The sequence below is a fragment of the Anser anser genome (assembly GCF_964211835.1).
Source record: "Anser anser genome assembly, chromosome: 8".
NCBI lineage: Eukaryota > Metazoa > Chordata > Aves > Anseriformes > Anatidae > Anser > Anser anser.
In genome coordinates, this window is record NC_139728.1 from 26,006,974 (window position 1) to 26,028,598 (window position 21,625).

At 40.5% G+C, this 21,625-nt stretch overlaps 1 protein-coding gene across 3 annotated transcripts; it reads left to right on the top strand.

Annotated features, from left to right (window-relative positions):
- The first annotated feature begins 33 nt into the window (after window positions 1–33).
- BTF3L4 (basic transcription factor 3 like 4) lies at window positions 34–10,593 on the top strand. 3 transcript variants are annotated; one of them, XR_014587606.1, is made up of 7 exons: window positions 34–218; window positions 594–897; window positions 1,716–1,779; window positions 2,668–2,781; window positions 5,183–5,384; window positions 7,192–7,251; window positions 8,181–10,593. XR_014587606.1 is itself a non-coding variant. In XM_083847042.1 (6 exons), exons 2-6 carry the CDS (start codon window positions 1,726–1,728, stop codon window positions 8,225–8,227), a joined length of 477 nt encoding a protein of 158 aa, XP_083703168.1. In that variant the 5' UTR covers window positions 738–897; window positions 1,716–1,725; the 3' UTR covers window positions 8,228–10,593. The 3 variants fall into 3 exon arrangements, 2 of the variants coding, with proteins under 2 accessions (XP_083703168.1, XP_083703169.1); XM_083847042.1 differs by lacking the exon at window positions 34–218 and having other exon boundaries at window positions 738–897; XM_083847043.1 differs by lacking the exons at window positions 34–218; window positions 594–897 and adding an exon at window positions 1,123–1,145.
- Window positions 10,594–21,625: the final 11,032 nt, after the last annotated feature.

Consider the following 21,625-nt stretch of genomic DNA (forward strand, 5'->3'; position numbering starts at 1 on the left):
TTTTTCCTTTTTCTTTTTCTTTTTTTTTTTTTTCAAAGCCAGGAAGTGATGAGAGACGGATGTGGGCGGTGCTGCCGGCCCCTCTCGGCTGGAAAGCGCTGGGGGAGGCGGCGGGGTGGGGGCTGCTCCTCGGGTCGGCTCAGCCCGGTGCCTTGCGGGCAGGCAGCCGGGGCCCCGGGGCAGGGTCCCGTCGGGCAGGCCGGGGCCCAACACCCCTGGTGGGCCCCTGATCGGAGCCGAGCTGCCTCGGCGGGAGCAGGCCTTGGGAGGTGGGGGGTGTCGACTTTCTTTCCTCCTGACAAATAAACCTGGTGGTTCTGCAGCTCTCAACCGGGCGGTTGGGAGGGTAGAAGTGGCCATAAACGTTTGTTTTTGTTGGAAGGGGGCTTCAGTAAGAGGGAGGGGACGCGCAGAGCCGCCGTGAGCCGGGCCGGGTATAGCGGGCTGGGGCGCCCCGGGGCGCCGGTCCGTGGCCGGGCGGGCTGCAGGGCCGGCTGGCAGCACACAACGCTCGTTTATTTTGCGGGCAGGAACTCCGCAAACGCTCCCGCCTCGCAAGCGGTTGTACGTTTTTGGTTTTTTTCCCTCAAAAGCAAAAGTCACGGCAGGGTCACGCTGCGGCGCTGTGCCAGGGGACGGCCGTCCCGCACGACCCGCCGCGCCCCCTCCGCAGCAGACTACAACTCCCAGCAGGCCCCGCTTTCAGGGCGCACCTCCCCCCCCACCTTCGCCATGCAAATACCACGCGGAGCCGTCGCCAATCGCCGGGCGGGGGCGGGGCGGGCTCGCGCCGTCACGTGGCGCGAAGCTTCCTTTCTCTGCGCGCCCCTCTTTCCTTCCTCGGCCGCCATCTTGTGCGCACCGCGTGTCGGGCCGCCGAGGGGCCGCCGGGCTCAGGTGAGAACCGCCCCGCGCCCGCCGGCCCCGCTCCGCCGCCCTCGGCAGGCATCGGGCGGGCGGCGCCTGGGCCTCTTCCCGGCCTCTTCCCGGCCCCTTCCCTTCCGCCCGGCCTCGGGGAGGGGAAGGGGAAGCGAGGCCGGGACGCGGTGCTGCGGGCTCTGCCTGTCCCTGGCACGCTGCAGCCGCCCCAGGGGCGTCCCCGCGGTCAGCGGAGCGCTGAGGGCTCCTTGGGGCAGGCCCGCGAGGTGGGCACCTCGCCCTGAGGGGGTTTTGCACCCGCTCCGGGTGTTTTAGCTCTTAGCCTTTAAAGGTCACGCTTGGCCCGCGGGGGAGCCCACTTGACAAAGTTCCCAGCTATTGAATTGGGAGAGGAGCTGCCAGGGATCGCTGTGGCAGTGCGCGGACTTCCCTGGGTGGGCAGCTCGGGCATCAGCTGCAAGTAGCGGGGGTTCATTATATGGAAATAGTACGCGAGGCAGCTCGGCGATGAGTCTCGCTCCCTGGGCTCTGTTAAGCACAAAGGTGCGATCCTTGAAGCAGTTGTGCTCTACGTGCTGATCTTTGTCTGAGTAGTTCAGCCAAATAACAAACTGCTGCACTTGGAAATTTGCAGCTAATATCTCGAACTGATGTAACGTGAAATGTGTTGGCGTGCTTCATTGTGATACGCGCTTCAGCTAAACAAGCTGCTGCTGCACTGCTTTGTGCTATTTAGATGGTGCGGCTTTAAAGCTTTTTTGTTTGTTTGCCCTGCTCTGTTGAGGTTTTTCCTTAATGTTTTAGCAGCTAATTTGTATTTCTATTTCATTCTTTAGACGCAGCACTATGAATCAAGAAAAACTGGCCAAGCTTCAAGCTCAGGTCCGAATAGGAGGAAAGGTAAGAAAAGCACCAGCGATGCACTATTTTCTGTAACTTACATGTTAAAAGAGAAATCTCTTTTAAATTTCCTTTTTCAAAACGTAGTCCAGGAGGGGGAAAATATATGCTTTAACAAAATTGTATTTTTAAGGCCTGTAACGTGATTTGGATCATAGTACTGCTTACCTGAAATGCAGTTTTCTTTTAGCTCACAGCTGCTGGATGAGTAGTTTCCAGGGTGTATCCTCTTTTTAAACCTTGTTACTTGTTGTGACCTGTGAAAGCTCAAGCTAAGCTTACCTGTTGGTTTTTCCAGTTTTGTCTTCTCTCTGTTGGAAAGTTGCTTTGTTTGTATCAACTCTAGGGCTTGTAATTGAGCTCTTTGTTTTCTCTGAGCTAGCAGATAGCTAATGTGACAAAAAAGCAATATAGGTTGTTCAATATGGGCGTTTGTTTCCTAACCATAGATCGTGGTGTTGGAGGGATTGTACAGAAGTTTTCAAAGTAGGAATTCCAGCATTGGTATCTGGAACAGTTTAAAAACGTAAACTGAGTAGTTACAAAAGTGTTTTAAAATAACTGTATTTGTGTTGCATCCTGGACAAACTAAAGTTCTCAGAAAACATTCTTTTATGTTGCTTAATAATAAATGGTATTTTTATAATCCAACTTGTGGGAAGAGAAAATACTACTGTTTTTCAGTGTCGTCTTGTCTCTCACGCTTAGGAAAAATCTCAAAATTGAGACTGACAGCAAAAACTGTAGGTGAAGGGAAGAAAGACAAGAAACATTTTTCACTAGAGCTTTTTCGTAGCTTGAAGAGATGTTGCTTGGACTGTGAGAGGACTTAAATTTCAAGTGTTGTGAGAGTTTGTGTTGCTGACTGTTCTCTTGATTCTCTTCCAGGGAACAGCTCGCAGAAAGAAGAAGGTGGTGCACAGAACGGCAACAGCTGATGACAAAAAACTTCAGAGCTCCCTCAAAAAACTGGCAGTAAATAACATTGCTGGCATTGAAGAGGTATAGTGAGAAAATAAATGTTTCTTGTGTGAAATAAAAATCATTATGTTGTTTTGGTGTTGGTTTTGTGTTTTTAATTTTCTTTCTTAATGAGTTTTCCCCTCAGACTCAGGTGTGATTACTGATAGGTGAAGTTACTTTAATTTTTTTGGTCTCATTTACATTGATGTGTACATATCTATAGAGAAAAGGGAAGAGTTTCTGGCCAGACTGTCATCACAGAAGCCAGTAAGCTGCTTGTAATGTATGTCTTTTGCATTAATTGCAAAACAAAACTTCCCTTGATTCTTAACTTAATGCAATCAATTGCCTTATTTTAATATAAGTGTTAAGTACATCTTACTGCACAGGGACATCTAAAGAAAGAGTTATGTGATGCAGAACATAAAGTAGAGAATCAAAATGCTTGGAGTAACAACTTGCAAGTCTGCATTATCAAAAGAAGGTTCTTTTATTGCATGAACATAAACTAGATTTGTTTGTGGAAGTTACTGGAGACTGATATTTCTTACAACACTAGCAAAACTCTACAGAAACAGCCTCTCTGTTATATAAAGCAGGAACACAAAGGCTTCAGGTATTCCCTAAGTATTTTCTGTGTGTATAAATTTTTCCATATAAAGTATTTGCTGGAATAGAAACGACTTCCATAGTGCTGTAGAGAGTGTGATGCTCATACGTGGGGGAGGAGGTGTTACTTCACTGTGAGCTCCATGTTACTGTAGTACATGGTTAAAGAAGCATAATATTTAATCTGTGATTAATTAATTTAAGCAGGGTTGCGAGACTTCTCCAGAGGTCACTTAATGCATATCTCTCCTCCAAAGGCAAATACAGATTCAGTATGGAAGCCTGGTTTGCCTGTAAGCTTTCATACCTCTGCTGCAGAAACACTTTAATTTGGCTGACTGAATTACGATGTTTATATGCTGTGCTATACAAATACAAACAGTCCTTGTTCTTTCTTTTTACACAGAATATAAGATCTTTATTCAGACACGGTTATTAAGACTTAAAATGCGTTGATGTGAAGGAAGATTATCCAAAATCCTTCTACCTTGATAGCTAGGTATATAATTACAGTATTACTGTTCAGGAAGACCCAAACTGACCTATGCAAATAGAGTTTGGGGAAGTTAGTAGTGTTGAGAAGGCAGACTGTTTTTTTTGTGATTTGTTTTGGTTGGAAGAAGATTTTAAATAAGATGACTCCTTACAGCTTTTATCGTTTTCCCTCAGTCTTGCAGGAAGGTGACTCCTGTTTTTTCTGTTTATTTTTTTCTGTTTAAAACAGCTATTAATCTTCAAAGTTGAGTACATTAAATCTATGTTTTAGACTTGTTCTTTAGTCCCCCAATTTTTCTCCCTGTAACTTCTACTAAAAACAGCATCATAAAACTCATGAGTTTCATTACAGCTGTTCCTTTGGATGAGTAAAACTCTTCCTTTTTTTTCTTCAGATAAAATTTTCTGCATAACCATAGCTCAGCCATGCCCAGGAAGAAAAAAGCTTTTAACTTTCCCTTCTTCAAAACTTAAAAAAATGAAAAAAAAAAACAAACAAACAAAAAAACAGAATAAACTTCATCTGTAGGAGCCAAAACAGGCTGCTGTAAGAACTGAAAGTGGTTGTAAAACTTAATTCTTGGTAATTCAGAGCACCAGGCAAGGGGAGCAGAATCATTGTACATTGTGCTTGGTTTCAGTAATTCTGTGATGACTCTTCTAGGAGGGCACAGAAACCTGTTCCAGTGCAGCTAATTTATAAATCTAGAACACTGTAAGAGATGTGAGGTGGAAGTCTTTGCATTGGGCAGTTTCAGCAAAGAGGCCAGATTGTGAATCTTGTGCCTTTGCCAATTCTGCTGCAGAAACAATAACATATTCCTGGTGGTAGCTGACACAGATAGCTGTGAATGGCAGTGTCTTAAACTGATAAGGCAAAGCTTTTTTGTTAGGGCTTCAGTTTTTAAAGAGTTAGCGCAGAGTTGGAGGTACTTCTCCCTAGACAGTCCTAATAATAACTGGTTTATGCCTTAAAGGCTAATAGCCTGTATATATTTTTTTGCCTTCCACAAAAATATGTGGACTGTATGATAACACACAAGGCTTTGTATATTTATTGCTTACTATACAGATAAATATGTAAGACAATCATAGCAGTTAAATTCAGACTTTTCATACACTATGTGTGAGCCCTTTCTAGACAACTAACTCATTTTACTTCCAATTCAGGTGAAGTTAATTCTAGGTACTTTACCTGTGGTTATATTCTCTAGGAGTACTAGTTTTGTATTTTCTTTATATTTTAAGATTTAAATCTAGTTTTGAATTAATTTATTGTGCTTGTTCAGCAAGATGCTGCAACACTTTGGTAAATGTTATTTATATGTTTAAACAGGTGAACATGATAAAAGATGACGGAACAGTTATTCACTTCAACAACCCCAAGGTTCAGGCATCCCTCTCTGCCAACACTTTTGCAATTACTGGTCACGCAGAGGCTAAACCGATCACAGAAATGCTTCCAGGCATCTTAAGCCAGCTTGGTGCTGACAGCTTAACAAGTCTCAGGAAGTTAGCTGAACAATTCCCAAGACAAGGTAGGTGTTTTTGAATTTTTCATTGATGATTTAGAGAATACATGCAGTGTTGAAACTTCAACCCAAATTTAGTAACAACACATGACATAAAAGCAATCAAAAACCTATTTGGTTTTATTTATTGGCCACTGTTGTGGACATACAGTATGTGATGGGGTGATAATCAAATTTTTGTTGATGTTTCAAGATTGTGTATATGCTGGCCCTCATTTAAAATTAACATTAAAGTCTGGTAAGTCAGGCATGTTGTAATTCCAGGCACACAACTGCATGTGACAAAATACTTAGCAAAACAGAAGTAATTTAAGTTTTCATACAGAAAATCTCAACAGGTTCTCTTTGTCGGGGTACCAGGTCCGTTTTCTTTCTTCCACAAAATGTTTTTACTGTGGATACAGAGGAAGAAAACTTGTTCTTTATCTTCTATTTTGGAATTCCATTTGGAAGAAAAACAACACTCTAAATTCAAAATCAAATCTTCCAGTGTGATTCCTTTTCTACTCATTTTAAAACCACAGAAGATGGTTTGTTTTATATATATATATACATACACACAAAAAATATGACATTTGTTTTTATATATACTGTATTGTAATTTTGATGCTAAGTACCGGAGCCTGGAGATAATCCTGGTTAGAATATCTTCTTCTTGAGGGACCACTGTAATGTGATTTGTAGTGGTCTCAGCTATTCTCTCTAAGCAAGTTTGTATTTTAAGAATAAATGGGAGTTTATTCTTAAATAGTATATTTCATGAAATTGGAATACAAGAGTATTTTAAAGCATGCAAGTAATCAGTCTGATTTTGGTAAGTGTTTGTAAAAGCTTTCTTTGACTGTGGAATAGGTATGCTTCTCATTTTAAGTCCATATTAGAGTTCATGTTTCATGTGTGTTGCCAAAATTAATTCTTAATATCAAGCCCCAGTGAAGTTGGACATTATAAATATGAAAAACAGTTTTTCGACTTTTTTTTGTCTTGAATGGTAACTGAAATGGCCATTAAAAGGACTGTAACTGAATGTGTTGCACTTGTCCCTCTTGGGAGTTAGAAAGTACATTATTTGGTTTAATATTTTCAACAAACTAATCTATTTCTTCTAAATCAGTAATTTCAATCTCATCTATATCTCATATTCAGAGTTTAATTGAAAGTAATTCTTCCTTCTTATTTTACTAGTATTAATAGGTAGAAAGATGGGTAATCATAATAATACTTCTTTATTACAACCTCAGTACCAATAAATTCTTAATGTGTTTCCTTAGGTAGCACAGAAAGCTAGTTTTGGATTAAGTGGACCAATGTGAAGAAATTCTTTTTATTTTACGTTCTTGGATTTCTCCAGATTACGTGTAACATGGTCCCAAGTTTCATCATGACTTACGGAAGAATAGGTTTCATACAGGACCCTTGATGTGGAAATACTTTTTCTTACAGTTGTGGCCTCTAGGAAATCAAATAATGTGATATGTTGGCCTTGGACTGGTGGCATGTTATTGTTACATTAAAACACATGGCTTCAGTTAGATTTAGTCACACTGGGGTTTTTCTGTATTGTTTGATCTCTTGTTAGCTCTGCATTAATATGCCTAGGCGTTTGAAAATGTCAGTGTTAGTACTTTAATACAAGAATGTTCACAAGTGGACCTTTTAATCATGCTGATTACTGTTGATACCCAGTCATTATGTTTGTTTCTCGGAATGAGGGAATGCCTTCTATTTTCACCTGTATGTTATGTATTTTTGTTGTTGTGTGGTTGTAGTAACTCTGTACAATGAGAACTCAGCACCAGTTTTCTTTTTACAGTGTTGGACAGCAAAGCACCAAAATCTGAAGATATTGATGAAGAAGATGATGATGTCCCAGGTAGGCACATGAACATACACGTCTGTTTGATGTACAAATACTCAATTCACGCACTTGAGTACTTAGTTCTTGATGTGATTATTCTACTCATTTGCTAAGGCAGGCTTCATATACTGGGCAGCATTGCAGTAGTGATGACTCTGGATTCCAGCTTTTGAAAGTAGTTTGCCTTGCACAAATTGGTTAATTCTTAGGTAGAAACAACTTAAAATACCTTCAGGGAGGTTGAACAGGTGGTCTAAATACCCAACTAGGGCTTTAGGGCTGCAAAATGGAATATCTGTAAAATGATGTGATTGGCATAGTGGTCAGGGTGTCTTTTTAAATCAGGGTTTGGGGTGGGGACTCTTATTTCTGCAGTAGAAGAAATCAAGCTTCTGTCAGTGTTTATTGGCTTCTCGAGAAACGTTAATTCTAAGTTGTTAATCTGTCAATTGATAACACTATAAATCACCACGTTCTCTTGTATGCATCATCAGTATGGTGTGTTAGCTAAAACAATGAGTTGGTGACCCAGATGTTTGATTTCTTTTGCTCTGGCACTTAATTTTTCTGACCTTACCTAAAAATGTACAGGTCTCTTCAAAATTTTGTTTGCTGGAGTATAGAAGTTAATAGGTGCATAGCTTCAGACAGTTGTTAAAGAGTGGCCGTTGTTCAAGACTCAACTGCATATAGTAGAGCACCTCTGAAAATCAGATGTTACTCGATGTTAGAACTTAAGCTCTTTCTGAGTGTTCCTGTATGTCTAGTTCTTTGAATATATACAAACTCTATTTTCTAGAGCAGTTTGAAATCCTCCCTTAAAAAGCGTGCATGAGTATAGTTGAGAACCACTTAACATTTCATATAATACATGCATTTTTCACTAAATGTCTGAAGGCGTCGTTACTGGGCATTACTGTATTAAATATCTTCATCTCTTTCAGATCTCGTAGAAAATTTTGATGAAGCATCAAAGAATGAAGCTAACTAAATCATTAATAGTTCTGGAAGCTGGCATGGACTAGATTTAAGAAATCAGCTATGTGGTTCCAAAGTTTTAAAGAAACAGAGAACATCATCTGTTAATAGTTCAGTAATATAAATATTTTGTATTTTTATGATGCTGTTTGTTCAGCATTTTCTGTCAGTTGATTTTGCATTTTGCACTTACTCCCAAGATCTACTCTTTTGGTCAAAATGAAATGTCAGTGCAGTTTGAGGGGTGTGTGCATGTGCGTGTGTGTATGTGTGTGGGTGTACATATAGTGGAGAACAAATTGGAGAACACTTATTTAACCTTTCCCCCTTTTATTTTGGAAGTAGAAATAAAACGAATCTTCAACATTGTTACTTTTGATTATCACAGAATAGTGCACAGAAGGCAGTGAAGATAAGTTCTGTCCGCATTTTGTGACCTGAAGGCTTTACACCATTAAAATTGGGGTTTAATTTGCTCTAACTATTGTACTTTCAGATGTCTTTCATCTATGTTGAAATGTACACGGTATTTGTTATCAGCCTTATGTTGATCCCAGATGATACCTTGGACGAGCTATTTTATCAGCTTGTTTGGTACAGAAACTTTTTAAAAAAAGAAAACTCAGTCCCAGAAAAGTGTGATTTTTTTTTTCCTTTCTCAACTTTGACTCCTTCCACACACTTAGCTGTATGTTCTCCTGTTGATTGTGTAGAGTATATCACGTCAAAAGGAAAACAGATCCCTTAGTTTTCTACCATCAGGTCACTTATGAAACTCGGAGGTCTAGTTGGTAATAGTCCAGTGAACCAGTTTTGCACAGTAACAGATTTTTGCTTGAATAACTTCAAGCTGTTCTCTTGGCATGACTGCATTTACTAGCAGCTGATGATCCATTGTCACTAGAAATTAAATGCACCATGTGAGCAACGTTTAAGGTGGGAGGAAAGAGTTGTTGACATCTTGCCTTGCCTCCTGCTGGGCAGTTTGTGCAATGACTAGCTCTAAAGGGATTTTTTTTGCCTGTATTTTACCTTTGCCTATAACCTACCTCTGGGTTTGCTGTCATCTACGTAGTACCTTACTAAAAAGACACATGTTCCTCGGGCATAAAGAGAACATTGGGAGGTACCATTGGTACAGTGCAGTATTTATGACCTTCCTTTAAGATGATTAATGTGAACCTGTTTTCTCAGAGGCTCTTTCAAGGTTCTTGTAATGTAATGTGCATTAGTGTAGTTAGACATCATTGTAACCTGTGTCGAGGGCAGCTGTGGCTTAAGAAAGCCATTTTTTTCCTTCTACATCTGTCAGTTAACTATGGCTTAATTGGAACATATCAGCTTTTTATGTAGGTTCATAGGCTAGAAAACTGTAAAAGTACAAGGTAAACAATACATGAGTCCTGGTGACGACGACATAAAACCATGAAAGCAGAGCTGTAGTGGTTTGTCATCTGAACTCCTCAATTTATTTTATAGGTCTTTGTTCGTTTCTTTGTTATTTTATATACTACATGGATCTTGCTACAAAATAAAATAGCAGTACAGAAGAGGAAACGTCCCCTCTTGTATGTTGTCTCATCCTCCCACCGGCAGTAGCTGAGGAACAACTGGTGGATGCAGCTGCTGTTCTGAACAGCAGGGCCTCCTTGCTGACAGCTCCTGACAAAGATACATGCAGGTTTAGGGAAGATCCTGTTAGAGCTTTAGGATTTCACACTCCCATATATCCATTCTCCTATTTTCTCTGCAGTGTTGAATGGAACATTGGTCTGTTGTGTGGCTAACCTTGAATCGGCTGCAGATTCTTCGGTTTATAAGGAAGAGATTTCTTCATTAACGTATGCGCAGGCACACTGAATTGCCTTTTGCTTCCTTTGCAAGCTCAAAGAGCAAATGAAGGATACTAGGAAACAGGTATTTGCGGTGTTCTGCCATTTGCTTAAGGGGCACGAGTGAAGAGCACTTCAGAGTAGCAACTGTACTGAGTTTGTGGTATGGGATGTCCCCCCCTCTCTCAAATACTAATCAGATACTGAAAATTCATGCTTGTTGGTTTCTGATGTAGGAAGTATGTTGAAAGTAACTTTGTGAGAGATTAAGAGAAAGCATTGGATTTGGTAAACTTCTGTATAGGTGAATTTCCTGATCCTTACAAAATATTTGTTTAATTTTTGCTCTTGGTCGTCATGAGAATTTACATGTTAAACTGTCATTCTTTCATATGTTTGACAAGCAGTAAACTAACTAAATATGCTAGCTTATGTAGTTACGTTATCTTCAGTTTTTCACTGTATCTGAAAACAGTCAACCACTTATGATTTGCTGCTGGAAATACTAGAGCTTATCAATCATTAAACTGATTTTAATTAAAATTAACCCATCGAGGCTCTTGTGGGAAAAACTATTTTTCTTCATATTTTTTCATGGTAAACTCAGTGTTTGTACATGCTGATGGAAATGCAGAGTTATGAAGTGTAGTGATGGGGGAGTGTTGCTACAGTAAAAATTCCCCACAATAAGGTGGACAGGTGGTGCATTAAAATGTTCTTTGCTTGGCTTCTGTAGTGAACTTGCTCACTACTTTAATGCTGTTGACATTAAAGATATTGATAAAGTTACTGACATACTAAAGATCTTGGTAATAATTTGGAAATAGTATTGGAAAGCAGAGTCTAGGTTGAAACTTCTTGGACTGTATGTGAGAAAGCTGAATTACAGAAGACTGAAAGAATCGAGAACTTGGCAAACTTTTAAGACTGCAAACACTGGTATTCTACTATGACTGCCACTAGGTCTGTGTATTTCCCTAGTTTACGAAGAGGAAACCTGGGACTGACTGGCCTCAGGCAGAAGAGCAAGTCTGTAGAACACTTGTGCATTTGCTCTATGAAAAGATGTGCGTGAATGACAGATGGCAGTAGAACAACTCAGTCAGTGGTGCTGGAAACTTGGTACTGAGTGCTGGGATTCCTCGTGCAGTGCTTGGTGACAGAATGAGTTTGCAGAAAAGCAGTGGTAGGGTGGAAGAAGTTGATAACAGAACATTTGATATACAGCAGACTGGAGAAATAGGGTTCAAGTACATTTTTCTTCAACTTCTGAAAATTTCGTGGACTAAGTTGTCTAGGATTAATTGAAGAATGCATAGAATTGGTAAGGGTGAAATCAGAACTGCTACTGAAATATGTTAATTCCCTACTATTTGTCAACTTTCCACGGGAACTAGGAGTTGTTCATGAAATCCCTTCTGCCACCATCTTCACAAATAATGTTTTGGATTCAATATGTACCAATTGGGCACTGACGGTTTTAATAGTGATTTGTTTACTGAGCAGTGTATTGATTGACCAGCGCATTGCTTTTTACAGGAAAGAACCAAGGCAGTTATAAAACAGCATGGTAAATCTGTGCTTTATGTGAGTGTTGAATTCATGTCTCTACTAAAGAGCCTCCCAGTGAGGAATTCTCCTGTTTTTCCCTGCAGTCAGCCTGTGCTGCTCCAGATGGAAGGGACACATGCAGGGGCTTAACAAACCATGCACTGTAAGTGAACTTGGGTTATAGAATTCTTCCACTGGCCCTTAAGATTAGCATCATTGTATTATTTGAAGACAGTAGCGTTTTGTTCAGCAAAGTGGCCAGATCATTCTGGAGATCAGGATTACACTGATTAAATGATCCATGTTTTGTAATTGAGCAAATGAAGTGATGCGGAAACAGAAGCACATCACAACAGCCATAGCAGCTTTATGGAAGTGATTGCAGAAGTACAGGGAATGGTTATTCACATTCAACTATTTGCGTTCCCATCAAGTAATTTTTTTATTTTTCCCCCTTTTCAAAGACCAGTTTGCAGACACTGAAGAACTTCATGGATTTATTCAGAAACGTGGGGGCTGCAGTGCCAGACAAGAATTCAGTTAGCCAAGCAGAGCAAGTGAAGAGACTAACTCTAAAGTCGGTCTTGCTGGTATGTTTGGGTGGAAGCTTGGGTTCATGTCTAGAATAGGGTTATTGGGAACTGGGCTTTTATTTTGGACTTTGGCACTGTATGTTTGGCAAGAAGAAACAAACTTACACATATTACAGTGCCTTGGTTTGCCTTCATTTTGGGAGCACCGCTCTTCCTCATACAAGAATGTAGTATGTAAATTAATATAAAATGGAGATGGCTCTTCAGAGAAGAGCTATGTCTATACAGATGTTACAAAAAGCTACTTCTACATGGTAAACATACTGTTTGGGGGGTTGTCAGTCCTATTAAATGCCCTCTCACTAAACAACAGAACCACAGCTTGCTCAGGCACAATTTTCTCTTTGCAAGCTGGTATCTATCAGGTTCTCAGATATTAGTGCTTCTTTGAATTCCCCATTGTGGATGGATTTAATAACTGTGCTAAATTTGTTGCATCCTTGGAGTAAAAGGAGATTACCTGCTCATTTGAGGCTTTAGAAGTTGTTCAGTATTTTTGATAAGGTATCAACAAAGGCAAAAGTTTAAAGAAAAAATCATATTCCAAGGCTTTCCAGTGTATGTCTAGCTGAATAGGAATTAGGTGACCTCTCACCCTTTCTTGCAACATGCTTGCAGCAGCTATAGTAACTCCTTATTGTCAGAAAGTAATATTAGAAAGTATTTGATGTATTTCTAGATGATCTGATGCAACTTAACAGACAGTTAAGAAGAAGAGCCAGTGCCATGTGACCAGCTTTCTCCAGACACTGGGAAATGTTGCACAAACTACATTTTCAGAAAATCAGATCTGACTTTGAGGCCATATGAAGTTGGAAATTTCCAAGCGATGCAAATTATTGCCAGACATAGGTAAGTGAAGGCTTAAAATCCCAACAGATTGTCAGCACCTTTGCACGCCAGGACTAGTTTCATGAAAGGCCTGTACCAAGCTTCCAAACCAGCAAGAGAGGCAGCCCTCGCCTCACTTTACTTTCTCAAGCACCAGCAGCAGTAGGTGATCTGAGAGGTCATCTAGATCAGCTTGGCTGGTTGTAAATGACTTTTTTGTAAGTTTCCAATAGTTTTTTTAGCTCAGCTGATTGTTAAAGCTGACCACACAGTTGTGCATGGTAGTACGTGCATGGTAGCACGTGCCAAAAGCTTGGTCATTCCTCGCCCTGACAGCTTGCTTAGGTTGGTTTAGCCAGCTTGTGAAACTCCATCCCGCACCTGGGTGGCAGTGTTTGAGCCTGCGGTCTCCTGCGGGGAGCAGCTGCCTGCAGAAGAAGCTGTCTGTACAGGGTCTGCTTTGGTCGTCTTTGCCTTGCCATTTGATAGATGGCCAGCTTTGACTCTCTGAAATAAATGGTAACCTTCCTTTAAAAGGAGAACATCTGCATTGAGTCCTTTTGTGAAGGCTTGGCAGAGATGGCCATCACATAAATGGGCCTTGCACACTGAGCTAGCCTTTTTCCATGCTGCTGCTGCTGCTTGCTCTGCTTCTGAGGCTTCTCTTGGTGAGGCAGTATGGGGAAGCTTGCAGTGCTGCGGCCAGGGTCATAGTGAGTTTGGGAAGAAAGGAAGGATTTACCATATTGATGCCTTGGGCAACAGAGCTGGTCAGATTCTATAGCTTGCAGCTTATTTTTAAACTTTTAATTGTGAAACAGGAGGTTAGTGCTGGCAAACTGGTAATGTGTAGGCAGTGCCTGCAACGTGGGCTGGCAAGCTGAATGCAGCACGTGGCTTCAGCGTGCCATTACCGCAGCCACCCTCTGACCCAGCCATCCCCCTGCTCTGCAGCCACAGCACCCAAATGCGGCCTTCCCCTCGTGCCCATTTTGCATGACTTTGTAAAAAGTGAAAAGTGATTTTTCTGGAGCAAGCTGTTGAAGTTTCAATTCATGCTGCAGGTTCCTGTTCATTGAAAACCTCAGACAGTAAATAGCTTTCAATGTGAACTTTCAGAAAAAATTGCCGTCTCTGATGAGATCTTGTTTCAAATGGGTTTCTAACACATGGTCTTTAATCGAAAATAGCTGTAACTTGCTCACAGCATTTTCACAGTCGCAAGGGAATAATGATGCAACTAAAGTTCCTTCTCTGGTCATTTTAAAGCATTTGTTCTGTTTCTGGAGACTGAGTGACAGTTGTAATTAGTAATGGCTTGCATTTTTGCATGTTTCTGAAAGAAAGCAAATAGGGATTAAAATAATTCTTACAAGGGAAGTAACCCTTGTTATTAGTCCTTAAGTCTCCCACAGCCTGATTTCCTTAGCTTGACTGGAAGACCAGGATTTCTCACAATCTGCTGCTGGACATTTGAGTACTTTGCTGAGACTTCTGTTTTGACACAAAAGAAATAGCAGTTTTCTGAAAAATAGGGAATGTATTACATATTCTAGTGTTTTCTACGTCACTTTCCTCCCTGCCCCATGGTTTCTGTGCTGTAAATTATTAACATTTGAACACAGCAATATTATAACCTTTATCTCTCCCGCCCTTTGAGTTGCAGAATTGCTTTCATTGGCAGTGTGCACCGAGAAATCACGTTGGCCATTTCCAACTTTGAAATTGTAGTAGTTTATCCCATTACATGGTGATTTTCCAGCTTGGTTCTCCTGAAAACCTTGAAATGGATTTTCCATTAAAAAATATTCCATCCGTTCTTTTCTTTTAAAGGCTACAAGTCGAATTTGAAGGGATAATCTAGCTATTGTTTCTAGTGGTACGTGTTCTCTCCTGATGATTTTCTTAAATTATAGAAGATTTTTTTTATAGTGCAGGCTTGGTCACTGAGAACTCGTGAATTCTGTGAGCAGGATTGCTTGCTCTGTGGCAACAAGCAGAGGTATGTCATTGACATCTTAACTGGCAGAAACTTTCCCGTGCATTCTCTCTTTCTGGTTTTAATCTGCAAAATAGTCCGAATTTGCAGTAAACTGCCATAAGGCTTCAATGTCTTACACCGTTTTCTCAACGGCTCACAGTCCTGTCATCAAGAATGTATATACCAAGTGCATCTTCCTTTGTAACTGCTTTGTCGTCTTTCTCTCTGGTTGCTGTGAGTACTTCCTGAGAAGCAGCTGCTGAATTTGGTCTGCCTGACATCACAGGACGTGTTAAAACTTTCAGACTGCTGGGGCCTTCTTGGCTTTTAATTTCTTGGGATGACCAGTATTTGATAGGAAAGAGCAGACGAACAAGTAGCCATTCAGAACAAGACTTCACTTGCCTCGAATAAACATGATGAGACATCCTTTTTGGTATTAGTTTCTCTGAGCATTAATTCGTGTTAGATTTTTGTATGATATGTGCCTTGATTAAATTTTTGCCCTTCTGTGTTAGCTTAGATAAGCCAAGATGAGAGAGGTGATGAAATAATTATCTTTAATTAGTCTTAACCTTCTAAACAGTCACACAGAAAATAGCTGTTGGAAGTATTAACGCATTGTTTTTATTGTGCAGGTAGCCAAGCTTTAACAGTTGTTACTACTGTAGTTAAGTAATCCTGTTACAGCAAAAATATTTGTGATTTTTATGCTCAGAACGTCTCCCTAATTTGGTAAAAGCTAAAATAAATGACAGATTACAAAGAGTACTTTTTTTCCTGCTCCTCTCCCCCTCAAGCAGCTTCCTGATGTATTTACTATTAGTTTACTATGCATTATTCTATTGAAAAACATTGTGACAAACATTCTATATCCTTGGACATTTTTTTTGTCAGTCATTTATGGTCAAAATAGAATTGTACTACAGTTGCTTATCCAGATGACTCTTATGCAATAGATCTCACAGGACCTTTCTTACATTAGGGTAAACTTCTATCCAAGGACCAAATACTTTTATTGGTACTACCAAACTTCTAGCTAAAAAAACCTAGTGTGTACTTACCAATTATTGTAAAAAGCCATAATGTAAGCAGCAAATACAGGCAAAATTATTTTGCAAGGGTTCTGGCAGTTTGAAATAAAGTACCAGCCTTTTTAGCAAATTTCAGATATTCATCTGACTGACTTTTTAGTTATAAGCCCGAACAGTTTACAGACTGTATTCTCATTGAGATGAGGAAATAGCTGGGCAGGGCTTCCAAAGTGCTCTGACTCACTGCATTTCACACAATCCCAATCATGTGATTTAGCAAGGCATAAATAAGCCTGTTTTGTATAGGCCTAATTACACCTAGTGAAGCAATGTCCTTTAGCTAGAGCAGGGAGTTGCCACACACTGTTGTGAAGTCAGAACATTGCTAGGAGGAGAACAGGATGGTTCAAGCAGGGCCACGAAGCTCATTAGAGAAGTGCAAGGAGCATGTGTCACTATAAATGTTCTCTCCACGTGTACGCTTCAATGTGATTTAGTGGTGGGCTTTGTCTGTGATAAGACTGAACGATTCCCTGTTTGCCATCACTGCTGACCTAATAAATGACATGGTCAAGACTAGCATGTGTCTGGCTTTTGTTTTCATATTTACTAGTGAAAGAAATGAACTAATGGGAAAAAGGTTGCAACGCAACTTGCCTGGAATAACTAGTGACTTGTATTCAGCATGGAGGTCTGTACAGTGGCAGCAGTGACGTTGTTGCTTTTACTCAATCAGTTTTTCTGTGATATTGTGTCTATATGGCAATGTTTCCTGGCTTCCTGACTCCCTCAGTCCATAGAGTTCAACATCACTCCTGGCAAGTGGGAATTGTAGGTATGTTTCCATGAATAAGGGGGAATAGCACAGGCTGGTATCCAAAGCACTTACTGAGCTGGTGCAGCTGCAGTTTGTGGGATATCTTCCACCATTAGTGGAAGCCAATTCCATTCCAGTTGTTATTGGTCTAATGCTTGTATCTCCGGGATTGTCTGGTTAAACACCTGGTCAGGGGAGAATGCAATGCGCTCTTAACATTGCATCATCATATTGTGTAATATGCCTTACTGGATGCTAATTCCTTCTTACACTGCTTTCTGTAAAAATACAGAGTAAAAGATGGTTCTTTCCCTGGAGAGCCTATAATTTAAGGTATAGTCAAGCTAATAACAACTAGTTTTCAGTAATTTAAAATGTCAGTGCAGGGCTCAGGGCTTCCTTGCGGGGAAAAAGAGCAATAGTGTCCTAGCACAAGAGGACACAGCTAGCAGGATCCATCTAACACATACTCCCTTTGGAACAGAGCTAGAGTTGTTGAACAATCCCCATTTTGTGAAAATTGCTTTGAGGTGTTTTTCATCCTGGCCAGATGAATCATTCTTGTTTGCTGGTCAGCTTTAATTTTCACAGCCTGCCATGCTAAATGGCATTTTTACCAAACAAATTTCTTGATCAAAGACTTTAGTTATAGAGACCACTTTGAACTCAGCTTAAGAAGCTCACTCATTGCTTTCTAGTATTTGAAGCCCTTTGCCTATTGCATAAATTACAAGCCGAAGGAGCTCCCCTTGGTCCCACACCTGAGTTATCTTGAAGTTCAATCTAGTCATCTTTTCTACCTGTCAATTTGTTGATCACCTGGACAGTGCCACAACCATGAAGCTATGAATCCACCCACCGCAGTTTCTCCTGTATTTTCAGATTGCTTTCTAGTAGCCTTATCCTTTATTATTCAAGCACTCTACCTGACGTGAATGTTCCCTTGTTACCATATGACATAAAATTCTGGCTTAGTGTTAGCTTGCTTCCTTTATTCATCCAAGAGATAGGATTCTCTCCATTATTACTAAGGTGCTCAGCTTTTTGCAAGCTATGGGAGGGGATGTTTGCTCATCAGTTTTCTCAATGTTAAGCACTCGCTTTCCTTTGGGGAAACAAGTCAAAACTTTTCTTTCTGGCTCTTCAACAAAGGAATTATCTTCTTACAAAAGTAAGAATGAAGGAGAGAGGCTGTACTGTTTTCGCTTCAGTTTCAAGACGTTTTTTCTCTTTCTTACCCTTCAAAGGAGAGCTTGATTCTGTATTTGGGCACTGTTCTTATCTTTTGATGGCTAGTTCAGGCATGAGTTGTCTATCCAGTGCAGTTAGCACTATTGTTTTGCTTTGCTACAATTTATGCAAAGCTTATTTTATCATTTTTATAAAAAAACGTTTATTTTAACTCTGTCCAATAAAGAGAATAAGGAATTTGGTGCCAATTATGAGATTGCTGTATAGAGATGTGGGGAGCAGTGGCATGGGGAGGAAAGCAGCTTTCAAGGAGTTCAAAAGGCAATATGAAACAGGGAGGTAGGCCTGCGTGCTGCAGTGATAATGATGGAGGGAAAAGAAAAGGGGATCTGCAAAAGAACTAAATGCCTAAGGTGATGCCGAACTGACATTGCTGCGTGGGGGGATTATGCCAGCTGAGGTGTGCTTCAAGGGAAGAGAATTTCTGTTACTGCCTTCCCCATCCCTGTTTTTGTCCAAGGGACAAGGAGGGGTGCTCTTTGTACTCCGTGCTTCTGGAGTCTGCATGCTTGGGCTCTGCTCTCACCTCTCACAGGTACTCCTGGCACTGGCTGAGAGTTTGCGGAGGGTAAGCGGAGGCCAGGAAGGCCAGTTGTCACCTGTGGCCAGAGGCCCTTTTCCACAAAATGATCGGGGACCACTGTTTTATTCTATGTTAATTTCTAATAATAAATGGGTAACATAATTGTGTATCACTTCCCAAGTTTATTCAAATATCCTCCCCTCTCTCTCTACAGAGAGTTTTCTCTAGTATCGTATGTGTTACTTGGCAATCAGGGAAGGTGAGTTATTTCTGAAAAAAAGAAAAACTAAACATCAACAAAACCCCACCTTTTTCAGCCTTTCTCTGCTTTATGCTTGCCTGTATTGTGGCAGGCTGGAGGGAAGGTGCCAGTGCTGGAACCAGGCCATGTGCATAGCTGGACAGAACAGTCACTTATGGCTCCTTTTTTTAGAACTCTTAAAAAGATATCAATTTCAGAAAAATAGTTCTTAACACAAAAATATCCTCACGTGAATGTGATCTTCAGAAAGAAAATTAAGTGGATTTTAACTGTCTTCCCTAGTGAATTTATGGTGCAGGGAATTTCATGTCAGTTCAGCTGACTGCTTCATCTTTCAAAGTATTTCACTATGGGTTTTACATTTTCAGTTAAGCTGTTGCTATTTAAAAAGTTGACTTCCATGTCATTTGCAAAGCATGTAGAAGCTGGAGGCAATTCAGCATTTTGACACTGTTAATTATCTGACGGCCTGTCATGAAAGTAGGCTGTAATTAAACGATATGGTAATTTTGGTCATGCTACTTTTCGAACTATTTTTATGTCCTAGCATAATAATTCAGGTGGTGACATCATGTGTGCTTCTCCTTCCTCAGTGCCTACTCAAGAATTGTTGTTCATGGTTCAAAATAGCTGTAAGAAAATCAATCCCAATGAGATCTTGGTGAAAGAGGAAATAGAAGTTTAAAAAAAATCCTGTCACGGGCCTGTCATCCTGTTGGGGTCTGTGAAGATGACGTGCAATGTGTGACAAACTACACTTCCTGTAAGAAATACTCACATGTTCGGAGATCTGCATGGTTCTTTGTGCAGTCCGACTGGGTTTATGACTGGAGAAAACAAAGGTAATTTTGATGGCTGTACAGCCTGTGTCATGTTTGCTCTGGGATATTGCAGATTTGACTATGATTGTAGCTGGATTTGGCCCAGTGTATTTTTGATTAATGAAGATTATGCTGGCTTGAACTAGAGGGGCTGGTATTGAATAGGAGCGCTTTCACTGGGTAAGCAAACACTTCTACAGGGGTATTCCGGGATAGACACATCCCTAACGCAGCCTGACAGCATTACTGTACAGAGATGAGTGGGATTTGCCACAAGCTGGTAATGCCCGCTGCATTTTGAGCCAGGTTCTTTTGATGTCCATTTTCTGATGTCTTGCCCTGGGGAAATCTGCAGTCTATTCGTCTCTTAAATCCTTTAATAACATCCCTTGTGCCAGGAACATCATAATGCTGAACGCTCTGACTGCGAAGTTACTCTGAGTACGCTGAAGATCGTTGCTTGGTGTGTGATGAAATGATCTTTAGGGAATAAGTGAAACAAAAGCGCGTGTAGGATATCCTTTAATTCAATGAAGAATGTGGGTGGAGAAGCAATTGAAATGAACAAGATGCTTTGGATTTTCATTAATGCCTTGAATACTTTAGGGTGTACTTATACAAATTTTTGTGCGTGTGAACAGTTTCGCTGCTCAAAGAACTAATGATGGGACAGGAGAAGTCCATGTTTTTTAACTATCACCTTCACTACCTGCCTTCCATCGTGCCTTTCCCCTGAGTTATGGGCACCATATTCCCATGGCAGTTCTGAAAGGGGAGAATTAACCTTCTGAAGGAGTCTAGACCTACACGCTGCTGACTAACAAGCCCCCTGCTGCTAAAGGAATGTGTAGTAGCTGCCTTTTCTCTGCTGTGCCCTCAGCAGGGGCAGTCGTTTGTGACTTTCTCCTACAGCAGTCACCAGTTGCCTCTTTCAAGCACGGCTGAAATTGAGCGACATATTCCTAAATTGTTCAAGGGGAGAAGAAGATGTACCTGCATCTGCAGCACAGTTGTGCAAGCTTTTCTTCTTTAAAAGACTTTGCTTTAAAAATGCATAAAGGATGGTGGTTCTGATGCCCACTGCACCATCTGTCATGAATCTGGCAATAAGGAGAAGTATGGTGGAAAATATAAACATGCCAACAGCAAATTATCCAAGACAATGTTGCAAAAGCGTCTGCCAGATTCCTTCAAAAATTAAATCCCTTTTGCTGGAGTTTGTCTTCAAGTCATGCCTTCAAATATGTAATAACAAGAAATCATGAGCCAGAACTTGAGAGTCATGCGTGTCCATGCATAGCAGCTATTAATTTATCTCTAGTACAACAAAGAAGGGAAATGCTTAAGATAACAATGAGCCAACTGCATCTACCACTTCCTCTCAAGTAAGCTTCTGTTCTTTTCCTTTCTAAAGAAAACCCAGCTCTTCATTTGAATCCAGAAAGACCTAAAGGATAAATTCATAAGTACCTATTAGATTAAATCCTGTTCATAAACTTTGAAAGAAAAAAAATTTCTATATCAAGGTTTATACTTTTGATAACTTGCATCCTTCAAGCAAAAAAATCAAACAAAACTGATCAAAATATGTAGCTGCATGCTTAGCTCTGGCCATAGCCTTTAGCTTGTCAATAAGGATACAGCTGAGGATCTAGAAGCTGAAAATGTTATAAATGTTATATAAAGATGCAGGAAAACTTGTGATTTGAAGAGATTTTTGCAGAAACAGAGAGTTATCAGGAGGAACATTTTGGAAATAAACAGAAAAGAGGATTATGTCGAAAAATTAAAATTGATTGCTCCCATATGAGAACTATGGGCATTAACTTAAATTGCCCGATAGAGCATGTAGAGTTGATGAAAGAAAATACTTTCAAAATACCACAATTAGTGCATGGTACTCACTGCTACAAGC

Coding starts and splice junctions, on each gene's coding strand:
- BTF3L4 (XM_083847042.1), top strand. CDS start 1,726: ATGAATCAAGAAAAACTGGCCAAGCTTCAAGCTCAGGTCCGAATAGGA. Junction 2,782..5,182: donor ACATTGCTGGCATTGAAGAG/GTATAGTGAGAA, acceptor ATGTTTAAACAG/GTGAACATGATAAAAGATGA. Junction 7,252..8,180: donor AGAAGATGATGATGTCCCAG/GTAGGCACATGA, acceptor CATCTCTTTCAG/ATCTCGTAGAAAATTTTGAT.